The sequence below is a fragment of the Schistocerca cancellata genome, chromosome 1, assembly GCF_023864275.1.
Source record: "Schistocerca cancellata isolate TAMUIC-IGC-003103 chromosome 1, iqSchCanc2.1, whole genome shotgun sequence".
Classification (NCBI taxonomy): domain Eukaryota; kingdom Metazoa; phylum Arthropoda; class Insecta; order Orthoptera; family Acrididae; genus Schistocerca; species Schistocerca cancellata.
Genome location: NC_064626.1, coordinates 802,100,860 through 802,114,542, shown reverse-complemented (window position 1 = coordinate 802,114,542; position 13,683 = coordinate 802,100,860). Strand labels below are relative to the sequence as shown.

Below are 13,683 nucleotides of genomic sequence, written 5' to 3'. Positions count from 1 at the left end.
GACCGCTAATTCACTAAAGGCGGCTGATAGCTGACTAAACTGTGGTTACTAGACACTTCTTGTTGAAAACAATGAAAATATGCCCTACTTGTCTCTGGACTGTATTCAAAACAACACTAGCACTACTGGCACTACAGCTGACTAAAGAGACTCTCTCTGAGAGAGACTGTATTCAAAACAGACACGAAATCTATGGATCACAATTGCGAGTACTCGAAAATTAAAGCTTCCTGAAAGCAAAAATACCCGGAAGAAGAAGTGACAAGTAAGAAAAATACAGTTAATACTTAAATTAACGTAGCTCGCTGCACAGCAGTTGTGAAGCAGACGACACTTTGTCCTATCTATGGCTACCTCCATCATCATGGTCCTTGCTTCTATGGACGATGTAGGTATCTCGAAATTGGCGTCCTCGAAAACCGTGTTATCGATATCGGTCAAGTAAACTAGTATTTGTTTTGACTTTCTTGAAGAATGGGTTAAACTGCTGTGTTGCGTTGTGACTTGTGAGTTGCATGTTCGGGCCATGTTCCATGATCGAATAATCAAGAGGATACCTGGCAAATTGCCTCCTGTATCTGGAAAAGAAAAACAAGGACATTTGGATGATTTGTCGACGATTCCATATTCGCAATTATTGGACCTTATTGCCAGACAGGAGAAACTTGTATCCAATAAGTAAGATCTTATTTCGCCGTTCATCATTCGTATAATTCGCAGAATGTTGGTTCAAAATGTGACAATACACTCTGTGAGCAGGAAATAAGCCCCTCTGACTAATTGACAAGAACTAGGCAATAAATCACACTTGTATTGAGTGGTATGTTATATCCTAACAATCAGACTTTTGCATGGAAATGCGGGGCACTGAATTCACAACTTGTAGTTGGCAAGAGAAAGAAAGTTCTTTTAATTCTCTTGATTATCAAGTCTCCATAGCATTCGTGGTGAACCCGAATTCCACCGATAAACCTTCCCAAGTTATTCAGATATAAGTCCAAAGTATGTTCGTTTGAAGGACCTGTGGCTGGTTAGAAGGTCATGCGTTTTGTTTGATTTCATACCACATTTACCTTTGTGTTTGTATTGCTCTGAAAATATGTGCGTAACAGTGCAAATGTCGGCAGTGTGTCTTGTTTTGTTCACTTCACTCACGATAGCTGACAGCTGCACGCACTTTACTCTTTGTCCTTAAGTTTATAATCGGAACTGCTCAGTTCTGTGACTTTTTTTTTTTTTCTTCGGCATTGTTAGTTGTACGTCAACAGTGATACACATCAATTTAATTAGGTTGACTGACGAAAAGCCGGCCGATATGGCCGTTGTTATGGGTTCGCTAATGCAATGGAAGTGTTGTACAGCAGTGGTATGCTGAGTTGTTCGCGCAACGACTGCAGCTAAATAATATTGTACATGTTTCGTTTTAAGAAGTCACCAGAAACAGTTTGTCCCATATTCCAAAATATATAGAAAATATGCCTGAACAACTTCTCTCTCAGATCTTGTTGACAACCATTTTTAGTGGCATGCAGCTTTATTGTATTACAGACAGTATTTCTTACGTGAAAACAAATAAGGCACAATAAAGGTAGGCCTAACAAATATTTCCGATAGTTTGTTTTTTATGGTGCAGGTAAAAATTTTAGTTAGAATAACAACTTTCTAATAACGATAGAATTTGTGTAAATTGATTACCAATGTAATATGGATTGTGCAAGCTGTTCTGCTTGGTCAGCTACGTGTACTATTCACAACTTTACACTCAGTACTTGATCAGCAACAGCAGCTGACATGACAGTAGGTCGCTCTTCCTCACTTTCTGTTGCAGTTGATACAAAGCCTCTTCCAGTTTTCAGAGTGATTGTCTCTCTGGTTCTATATTCCTTGTATTCATTAAGTGCCTGTTCCTTATGAATTAAACTATCTCAGAGCATTTTCATATATGTCATTAATATTTTTGGAATATCTTTGCAGTACATGTTTAGTATGTTTGTTTTGCCATGAACTTAATGGTTAAGACTCCAGCCTGATAACACGAGTGCTTTATGACAAGTTTTAATATCAGTTTGCCCTTATACTTACTAAATCTGCTACCTATTTTTACTGATTTTCTATATTTGTGATTAGTTAACAACATGATATTGTGCTGATAGACCAATGGTGTCATTAACATGGTGGAGATATGAGCCTTGAGAAACAACAAGTGGTTGATGTCACTAATAACACAAAAACATTTGGAAAAATAAAATCTTGTAAATTTAAGATCACAGTGTGAAAAACAGGCTTTCTATCAGAAATGTTACTATGGACCATGCAGTCTATATTTAAAAAAAGTCTGGGACAACTAGGGACCTGAAATATTTGCTTTTGTGATAAATGCAAATACAGGTGCAAATTCTGCCTGAAATTCCAAAAACACAAAATTGTTAAATAAATGCTATTTCAAAATGATTCGTACCCAGATGAAATATTTTATCAGAAATGGTTGGCAATAGTTTTATTTTCTGCTTATAGAACATGTAAGTAATTTTCGGTTGCTGGTATTGTACATCATCTGGTGAAGCCCAGTTTTGGAAAGGTAATGTTTTTGCAACGCGAAAAGAGCACAAACCCAGCAACATATCAGCAGACTTTATGTTCTGGTGCGACACCAGTACAGGCAGTTGAATGGTCTGTATAAAATACACTCCACATAATGTGTATAAGATACACGCCACATAATGCAATGTAGGACTCAGCTGTGGTACTTAGCATCTTGAAACAAAGCAGTGTGTACATTTGTTCTAGCTAAATCTCAAAAGCTGATGTAGTGATAGGAAAAAGAAGACTTATGAATGTATTTCAGCCACACTGAAAGTCTTCCCCCTAAAGTGCCAATAGTGCTAATATCAAGTCGTCTTCTGTGCGAAGCACTTGGTCAATTCTATTTGTAGCTCTGCCAAATATAGGTCACACAGCTATGAATGGCCGCAAAACATTCTGTACATTTTGGATATGGTAGTTATTGAATTGGTTGAAAAAATAAAAATAATGTCAAACACCTGAAATTGAAGAAGCGCTCTGTTCACCAGTAGGAAAATGCTGCTGCTTCTCATCAGAAACATACATTTGTTGAAATTTAATTAGTTTCAGAAGAAGAAAACAAGCATAGACCACTTTGGAAAATTGTTGAAGTTTTTGCAGAAGTCAACATTCCATTCAAAAATCTCATCAATCACCACTTTTCTTGACAGTAAATTTCAAAGCATAAAGGCTTCATCTGCAGGCACATAGTATAACAACCTTTTAATTTCGTGCATCTAATCATTTACAAACAAAAATAATTTGGAAGTGAATTTTAGCAAAAGTAAATGCTACATTTTCATGTCTCCAGTCGAATGACGCATTCATTGACTTCGCTAACAAACAACCAGACTGTCATCTTCCAACCTAACCTAGGCCTACACTGCAGATAAATGTGACCCTACTAACTTTATTTAACATCAGTAGCTTTTTGTTATGGTATATTCATTGTCACGTCACAACCAAGTTATCACATTCCAGCCTAACCTGGACCGAGGGATACACTACTGTTAATTGTGTCCACACACACACACACACAAGAAATGAATTACATTATAAAGAAAACAATGATGGACTGACACATCTGTGACTAAAACAAGTAAACAAAAACAACCCAGATATCTACAGGGTAGCACAGATAAAGGTAGCTCATGTATGTATGAAGGAACTGCAGTGAATTTACAGAAATGAGAAGCTGAAATGGACGTACTATTTATTTACAGTGAAAAGTACATTTATAGAGGATGTCGAAAGTGGCCGCCTGCAACGTTAGTGCACGTCTTAGCATATTCAGATACACTCTGCATAAAGTTCAGCTGATTTTGCCTTTCAGTTCCTGTATTGTGTTCGGATTGGTGTCATAGGCCTTTCTCTTTAAGTTTTCTCACAGGAAAAAAATCATGTGGTGTTAGATCCGGCTAATGTGGTGACCATAAATACTAGCTGACAGTTAGTCCCTCAGTAAAGACATGGACTCGTTCCAGGGAGATTTCAGAGGCATGACATTTTGCCCCATCTTGCTTGAAGAATCAGTATTGTCTTTAATATTCCATGGTTGCCACAGGTTCTGGAAATAAGGGAATTTCAAACACATCAGGGAAAATTGAGAAAAGAAAAAGAAAACTGGAAAAATATCATTTTTGTCTCAGTAGATGAAATGGGTTGTTTACTGAGATGTCATGCATCATCGTTGGCTGGGTGCAGCTGAATTCATGCACTGCTTCCCTACTCTCATTCCTACTGCTTCTCCCCTTCCTACCACTCCCCTCAGCTTGCAGTCAGTTGTGTGCATGAGTTGTGTCTGTGTGATTGTGTGTGTGTGCTCTCATTTTCTGACAAGAGCTATGGCTGAAAATTTAGTTGTGAGTGAGATAGTCTTTCTATGCGCCTGTCTGTGGCTTGGCAATCGTCTTTATGTTAAGTTGCTGCCTGTCCTCATTATTATTGATTCTCAGAGTATTTGAACAAATTAACTGTTGCATGAATTGATCACCGTCATTTCGTTTCATCAACATGCTGTCTGTGGTTCATGAATAGCTGGCCACTTGGGTGGATTTCCATGACACGCCAAAAACCGAAGGCCATTTCTACACGTGTCTGTAATGCATCGAGCCTACTGATCTGAAGCCGTTCAGTTCCAACTAATGTGCAGGGCCTGCTTGTCGGATCTAGTCTCACCGATCTGCTCTCAGGCTGTGTCTGTCTGTGTGTGGCGTAATGTAGCGGATTGTCGTGGTTTTTTATTCATGGACCCATGACTGTGGTGCTCCTCAACAGGCCAGAGACCATGGGCGATGGAGTTAAGGAATTGTGACTGTCTCACCACAAGCACATTGTACAGTGTAGTGTTTTATAAAAATTTTATTTGTTCTAGTACATTTTGGCACTTGAAAAGTAGTTTAAATATATAAAGTAGGGATGATAAGAAGAAGAAAATTGTGTCAGTCACTGGCGGTATGTACACTCTGTACTCGTATATTTCTTAAAAGAAAAGTAGCACAATACCTGTAAAATAATAGATATAATATAGTGGGAAATAGCTGACTATAATGAACATAGTAGAACCAACATTTTACTGGTGGTCACATACAGCAGTGGTTTACACGATTCTTCCCCACCTTACACACTTCTCACAAGAGGCCTACTTTTTTCTGAGATTGTTTCTGAAATCAGTGAAGTTATTTTAAATCTGTCTTGTGACTCCAAGGAAATGTGTATTTTTGTCACCAAATTAGTTCTATTTTATTGAAATAAGAAAACATCATTGGTCTTAATGAAACACACATACCATTTGGCTTGCTTTCTCCTTCTAAAAACTGTTCATTACAAAAGATTGTATGTTATTACTTAATATTTTGCTCACATCAGGAAACGCCTTCTCCTTGCTGGTTTCTTTTATATATTTCCTTGTTTGCACTGTTGTTTTTTGTATCATAGCTGCAAAGACAGATCGTCAACTTATGTGTTATTTTATCCTTGAGATCTCAAAATTTGTCAGGGAAAAATGCTAAAACTTGTCTGGAAATCAGGTAATTTCACTTGGGGAAACTGTGGCAACCCTGCGTTCATTGAGTTGAGCGCAAAATGTATCAAAAATTTCCATGAATTTATCTGTCTTGATGTTAGTGAAAAAAAAATCAGTCAAATTATGTATGTTCTTGTTACACCACAACAAATGCTGTTTTTTTTTTTTTCATCATGGTGTCATTGCTGATACACAGTGTTAGGGTTCTCCAGTGCCCAGTACTTCGTGTTCTGTGAATTCACATAACCGTATAGATGAAACTGTGCTTCATCACTCATGATGAAATGGATAGTGCCTAACAAACCACCATTGATGTTATTTGAAAACCACGTGCAGTAGTCTACACGTTTCTGTAGTAACACTGTTCACGTTACGTCGCACTTCACTTAGCGTAGACCGGGACTGTGTCCTAGGCATGCCCGATGTTGACTGACTGCGTACGGCCTGTCCTGCCGGAGTTGTTGTTGTTGTTCTTGTTGTTACGCCGGCAGAGGTCGCGTCCGAATTCTCGCGTGCCCTCTGGTGGACGGGACTCTACTGGCGGCGACTACCGTTCGTGACGCGCCGTGCCAATGTGCGCCTCCCGCGATCTTTCTGGTGGCTACTACACTCCTCCTCCTTCGGGGGGTGAAGCCACTGTGATCCACTGCGTCGGAAGGTGGAGCGTCGGGCAGGAGCGATGACCTCCACATCCATTGGATGGCCGGAGTCGAGGGGATCTGCCAACCCTCGAGCTGGAACCTTCGAATACGGCTGGAAGTGACCCACACAAAGAGGCCCCCGTCGTCCCACAACCGGAGCCCGGGACAGCACAGGCGACAAGCTGTCGAAGTCTGGATCCTGTTCCACCTCAGGAGGGGCAAGACCTAGTGGCGGGGACGAAGGGGAAGGGACGACCACAGGGGAACTAGCCCCCTGCGAAACCGGGCCGGCTAGGGGGGCCGGCTCTCGCTGGGGCATCTCGAATGATGGCGATGCCGGTGCTGGAGCCACTGGAGGTTGCCAAGGCCGAGAACCATCGCAGTGTGGCAGAGTCACAGCGGGGAGAGGAGGTAACGTCCCTTGTGAAACCAATACAGGTGCCGGCAATGGGGAAGCCGGTGTCCGAGAGGTCGGAGGGTGGGTGCCCGAACGTGGACGGAGCTGATTTTGGTGACGACGTACCACCCGGTCCCCCGCCTGCAAGGTATAGAGCCGGCGGCCATGGCGGTGCAGGACCACCGCCGGTATCCAATGTGGATTGCGACCAAACCCACGGGCCCAGACTGACATACCCAGTGGAAAGCCAGGTACTCCGTTTTGTGAAGACTGGCGAGGACCAGGCTGGAGGAGGTGCAGCAGAGTCCTAGGTTGACGCCCATGGAGGAGCTCTGCGGGGCTGCGGTCTCCCATTGGTGCGGTCCGGTATGCCGTCAAGAAAAACTTCAATGCTTCCTCTGCAGGAAATTCGTGCACATACTTTTTCATCTGTGTCTTAAAGGTGCGCACCATGCGCTCAGCTTCCCCATTCGATTGTGGATGGAAGGGGGGAGAGCAAACGTGCCGAATACCGAAGCGCCTACAAAAATCCTGGAAGGTCTGCGAAAGAAACTGCGGTCCATTGTCCGAGACCAGGGTGATTGGCAGACCTTCCACAGAAAAGATTTTTGCTAGTGCCTGGATTGCAACTTCGGAAGTGGTTGAGGAGCAGCGAACCACATATGGGAATCGGGAATAAGCATCAATGACAATGAGCCAAAAGCCATCGAGAAACGGGCCCGCAAAATCGATGTGAACACGTTCCCATGCCTGGGTTGCCGGCGGCCATGAAGAGAACGCTGCCCTGGGAGATGCCTGTTGGCTCACACACTGGGAACAGGCGGCCACCAAGTGCTCAATTTCTCTGTCAATACCGGGCCAGTACACATGTCTGCGAGCCAAGGTTTTAGTACGGGAAACACCCCAGTGCCCCGCATGTAATAACTTGAGGACCTCCCTTCGTAAACTTGCAGGAACAACCACGCGAGGAGCTGTATCATCGGTAGCCAGAAGGAGAACTCCTTCCAAGACCGAGAGACGGTCTCGTAGAAGAAAATAATTACGAAGAGGTTCCGAGGCCCGGCCCGGAGGGCGGGACGACCACCCCTGCTGAATGAGGCGAACTACTTGCCGGAGAACCGGGTCAGCCGCCGTTTCCCTGGCGACTCGAGAACTAGTGATCGGGAAGCCATCAACCGCGTGGCGGGACGCCACATCCAAATGAAAACACATAATTTCCTCTCGATCAAATGTAGGGTCCGGGCCCACCGGAAGATGGGAAAGAGCGTCAGCGTTGGCATGCTGGCCTGTAGGGCGAAAACGAATGTCATAATGGTACTTAGAGAGGAACAAGGCCCAGCGCTGGAGTCTGTGGGCTGCCCTATCCGGAATCTGAGAGGCGGGTCCAAATAACGATATTAACGGCTTATGGTCAGTGATTAACTGAAACTTCGTGCCATACACGAAAGGGTGAAACTTGGTAACAGCGTAGACAATGGCCAAAGCCTCTTTTTCCACCTGGGAGTAATGGGCCTGCGCGGGACTAAGCGTTTTCGACGCAAACGCCAGTGGTTGCTCGGAACCATCTGCGTTGCGATGGGCCAGGACTGCCCCCACCCCATACTGTGAAGCATCCGTAGCCAGGACTAACGGCTTATGGGGATCAAAAGTAGCCAAACAAGGGGCTGACGTGAGGAGGCCCTTCAACGAGGTGAACGCTCGCTCGCATGCCGGCGACCAATCAAAAGGAACACCCTTGTGCAGAAGGCAGTACAGGGGGTGGGCTATAGTGGAAGCCCTGGGAATGAACCGGTGGTAATAGGCTATCTTGCCTAAAAAAGCTTGTAACCCCTTCAGCGATGTGGGCCGAGGAAGGTTGACGATACCTTGGACCAAACTTCCCAGTGGCTGGATGCCATGCCGAGAGATGGTGTAGCCCACATACTCAATGGACGGTTGGAAGAAGGTTGACTTCTGCAGGTTGCAACGCAAGCCCACAGACCTGAATTTGAGAAAGAGGGTGCGAAGGTTGTGCAAGTGGTCCGTCGTGCTGCGGCCCGTGACAATTATGTCATCCAGGTAATTAATACAATGAGGGATTGTCGACGTGACATGCTCAAGATAACGCTAGAATATCGCCGGGGCACTGGATATTCCAAAAGCCAACCGCTGGTATTGGTAAAGGCCAAACGGGGTGTTGACGACTGCCAGCCGTTTGGAGTCCTCATCAAGTGGTATCTGATGATAAGCCTCTGACAGATCGATTTTCGAAAAATAGTGGCCTCCCGCCACGGCGGAGAACAATTCATCAGCACGAGGCAAAGGATAGGTGTCCACCACCAATTGGGAATTAATGGTGGCCTTAAAATCGCCACAAAGACGTAATCTTCCAGAGGGCTTCTTGACAATAACGAGGGGCGAAGCCCACTCACTGGAAGAAATGGGAAGAACGACCCCTAGGGCTGTCAGCCGGTCTAGCTCTTCCTTTACCTGAGGGTGGAGAGCCAAGGGGATCTGCCTCGCGCGTAGAAAACGCGGGCGAGCCGACGCCTTCAACGTTAAGTGAGCTTCAAAATCTGAAACACGCCCCAGGCCCTCCTCAAAAATGTCTGGAAAGTCTGAGATCAAAGATTCTAATGAGTGATAGGGAACGTCTTCGGAGACCAACTGTATGGTGTCAGCGATAGAAAAACCGAAAGCTTGAAAGGCATCCAGGCCAAAAAGGTTAGCGGAGCTCGCATCACTGACAACAATAAAAGTAATAGGCCGAGTGACTGATTTGTAAGTCACGTCGGTAGTGAATTGACCCAGTAGGGGAATGAACTGTTTACCATAACCGCGGAGACGCCGGTAAACTGGCGCCAACGGGGGCGATCCAAGGTCGGAATACGTTTGTGCATTCAACAACGAAACTGCCGCGCCCGTATCTACTTGCAGTTGTAACCGGCGCGACCGAACTGACACCTCGATAAAGAGTTTGCGTGCCGATGCGTCGGGAGCCTGGCCCGACGAAACTTCCTGAATGTCAACGTCCATGTCCTCTGTACTTGCTTCCTTCGATTCCTTTGAGGCTGAGCGGCAAACTTTAGCAATGTGACCGTTTTTATGACATTTGCGACAAACGGCCCAACGCTGGGGGCACTTTGACCGATCGTGATGTACATAGCACGACGCACAGGACGGCAACAGGGACCGGCGGCCGGAATTCTGTTTACGCGCCGCGCGGGAGCGGCCGTAACGGCCGGATTGTACCGCTCGCATGTCGTCCACCCCGGACACAGTGGACGCGGCCGCGCCGCCCTGAACCTCCGCGACGTCGCACCACGCTTCCAGCTGTTGACCTGCTGCGTGAGAGACTTCATACGATTGAGCAATGGACAGGACTTCTTCGAGGGAAGGGTCTTCTAACTGCAGGGCCCGTTGCCGGACCTCCCTATCAGGGGCCGAACGAACAATGACGTCGCGTACCATAACATGGGCATACGACTCCCGCGACTGCTCCGTGACAAAATGACACTTGCGACTAAGACCGTGCAGGGTTGCGGCCCACGCCCGGTAAGACTGATGGGGCTGTTTCTTGCATTGATAGAACTCGACCCTAGCCGCCACAACATGCGTGCGGCGGCGACAATATGAAGACAGCAATGAACACAATGCGTCAAACGACAAGGACGAGGGTTCCTGCAACGGCGCTAGCTGCCGCAAAACTTGATACAGCGAGGGAGATATCCAAGACAAGAAGAGAGCACGACATACCTCCGCATCGGCAACATGAAACGCCTGGAAATGCTGCCGAAGGCGATGTTCATATGCGTCCCAATCCTCTGCCGTCTCGTCATACGGGGGAAAGGGAGGAGGGAACTGCGCCGGAGCAGACGGCGCGGAGAGCAACGCCGGAAGCACTTGTTTCATGGTGGCCATGAGCTCCGTCTGCTGCGCAACCAAAACCCGCACCAAATCCTCCATGCCGTGGAGAAACTGCGAAACCGGAACAACGACGCAACACGCGAAAGAACGACCCTACTCGTCGCCAATTGTGTAGTAACACTGTTCACGTTACGTCGCACTTCACTTAGCGTAGACCGGGACTGTGTCCTAGGCATGCCCGATGTTGACTGACTGCGTACGGCCTGTCCTGCCGGAGTTGTTGTTGTTGTTCTTGTTGTTACGCCGGCAGAGGTCGCGTCCGAATTCTCGCGTGCCCTCTGGTGGACGGGACTCTACTGGCGGCGACTACCGTTCGTGACGCGCCGTGCCAATGTGCGCCTCCCGCGATCTTTCTGGTGGCTACTACAGTTTCTGACAGTCATCCTCCCGTAACTGCTGCACAACTATCAGACGATATGGCTACAAGGTAAGACTTTTCAGTATCTGCTGGCATCTCCTCCTACTTACGTGTGCCTTTTGGGCCAGTGTACGTGTAGACTTCTATGGGCTCTAAATAATTCTTCGGGAGATGTCTGCAACAATTTCTGCTGTGCGAACTGAAGGGATTCTTTGTCAGTTTACTTTTTGCACAATCTATAGATGTGCCAATTTTTATATAGATTCTGTTTGCTCTCATTCCCGGTAGTCTTCTATAAAGCTACTCGACCCCAAAAATTTTGCGAGTTTGCTTAATTGAACCTGTTTTCACATAGTTTCTACAATTTCAGTTCTTTCTTCTATTGAGGAAGTCATTTTGCAGACTGCAAAGAGAGAGATCTAATTTCACTGATGAAATAAACTGACATGCTGACAGAAGAATGCTAACAATTGATTATTGCATAAATATGTCCATTGTTGTAGCTGTTTATTCTATTTCATAAGTAGAAATATTGCATCTGCATTCAAAGGGGAGGCGGGCTACTTTTAACTGTGCCACCTAATATATAGCATATGGTGACACCATTCAAGGAATATACCTGTGGCTCATGCTGTCATTAGACTGCTTTATTGCTGTGTGATACTTTGTCTAATGCGCTGAGAAATACACCCAAATAGCTCACAATCTGGTTGCTACATTTTCAAATAGCTAGCCATGACCCATTTGATGACTTCGCCAATGCATAACCAGACTGTCATTGCTTTATATGTGATGCTCACCTACAATCATCTTGTAGACATCTGTTTAAGAAGTTGGGCATGCTGACTACTGCTTCATAGTACAGTTTTTCCCTTGTGAAGTTTGTTGCAAATATTCCACTATAGTTCAACAGGAACAACGGTGTATATAATTAAAATACCAGAAAGAAAAATGACACACATTAATTTCATATTAAGGTTAGCAGGAAAGGGGTGCACAATGTTGCAACAAAAAATTTTTATCATTTTCCCAGTGACATAAAATGTCTCATGGACGGCAAAGTAAAATTTGAAAACAAACTGAAGAAGTTTTCTCCTTAACAGCTGTGCCATTGAAGAATTTCTATTACTTTAACGTGTATAAGGTAGTAATAGGAATTACGAAATCACTTCTGTATATTTCTTTTCTTTTTTGTAAAAAAGAAAAAGAAATGCTTTGAAAATTTCAGAATGTTCCAGATGTAAAATTAATGTACGATGTAAATGTAAAATTACTCGTTCCTCATCATTACGATCTATCAAGCAAAATAATCCATGGAACATGTAAGTAACCAACTAACCAGGTATTGCGTCGAGGTGGGCTTTGTTGGTGGAGACAACTTTCCTTTGTATAGTAATGTGTAATTTTGCCTGATATTTAATTTTATATATTCACCAGTTCTCCACTTTAAATAACTTCATGCTTTGTTCTTAATAACATTATCAGCAAAAGCAGCCACATCGTCCATGTTTATATAGACAATTAAGGATACTAAGGGATGGTATATGGAAAAAATGAGTTCTTCTCATACTACAATGAGGCACAGAGTTTTGAATACAGGCACTAGCAGATGACCATGTAACAGGAGAGCTCCTGTAGTAATTAAGAAAGCTGACATTTAAATATGTTTCAGGAGCTTTAGTCATCTGAACTGTGCAGATAGTGTATGTCCCCAAGATTATTTGGAGGCAGGGGATAAGTCAATAAAGCTCTTTAAGGGGTTATGCCATACTGGCTGAAGTTAAATTCTGGTATAACAAACCTGAGGCTTATGAGCTGAGATCTGGCCAATGTCACCAGTCATCAAATAATGTAAATTCCAAGCTGGCATCAGTGACTTAATGTGCAGCATTACAGTGGAATATTTTGTGTTCCAGGGAATAGAACATTAGCCTACTTGCTAATCAGGACTCTGAGACAAACCTTTATAATCATATAAAAAACCACTCTCTCAAGATTTACTGTGCTCTGACAAAGAGGATGACTGCTGATGTGGAGCTGCGGTTAATGGGAGATCAGTTCATATCAAATGAAAATGGGTCAAATAGAAATAATTTAACTAGTGGTGGGGAGAATTTGGAGCCTGAGAAGATGCACCAACAATCTGTGCAGTCACATAGCTGTGTGCTGTGCACAGATGAGGTCGTCGATACAGTGTGGCTTGGATGTCAGAGTGAGTGCAGTTTGGGAGGTGGTGAAAAAACAAACTGGAAAGAAGAGAAAGAGTGGACAGTGAGTAGAGAAATGTTTCAGAGATAGTAACAAAGGAAAACACCACAGGGTTGTGCGATGGAAGAAAAGGAGCTAGGCAAAATCAAACAGTGGAACATCAGCAGTTATGAAAAGGACCAATTGGTACTCACTATAAAGACAACAAATTGAGCTGCAGACAGGCATAACTGAAAAACTGTTACACACAAAGTTTTCAGCCAAAGCCGCCTTTGGAAAAAAAAAAAAGAAGGAAAACACATCCACACAAGCAGGCACATTTCATGCACAAATGATCACTGTCTCCAGCCACTCTAGCCAGACTGCAACCATTGTGTTGAACAAAATCAACACTCTTGAGTGGCACAGGGAAGTGGGAGGGATACCATAGTATGGGTGAGATAGAGAAGAGCACTGTCTGGTGGAGCATGCAAAGACTAGAAGGCATCAGGACCAGGTTGCGCCCAGAGGCTATGGGGAGAGGGGAAAGACTGGTGAGTGTGTTGGCAGAGAGCAAGCACAATAAGGGTGAGGGTGTGTGTGAATT

At 44.6% G+C, this 13,683-nt stretch overlaps 1 protein-coding gene across 1 annotated transcript in view; it reads left to right on the top strand.

Moving 5' to 3' along the window:
* Positions 1 to 383: 383 nt before the first annotated feature.
* Positions 384 to 13,683, top strand: part of LOC126187916 (DNA-directed RNA polymerase II subunit GRINL1A) — a 31,519-nt gene continuing 18,219 nt past the window's right edge. The window contains exon 1 of the mRNA XM_049929277.1: positions 384 to 678. Coding sequence (XP_049785234.1) covers positions 527 to 678 — 152 coding nt within the window. The 5' untranslated portion in view covers positions 384 to 526. The remainder of the gene's footprint in view (positions 679 to 13,683) is intronic.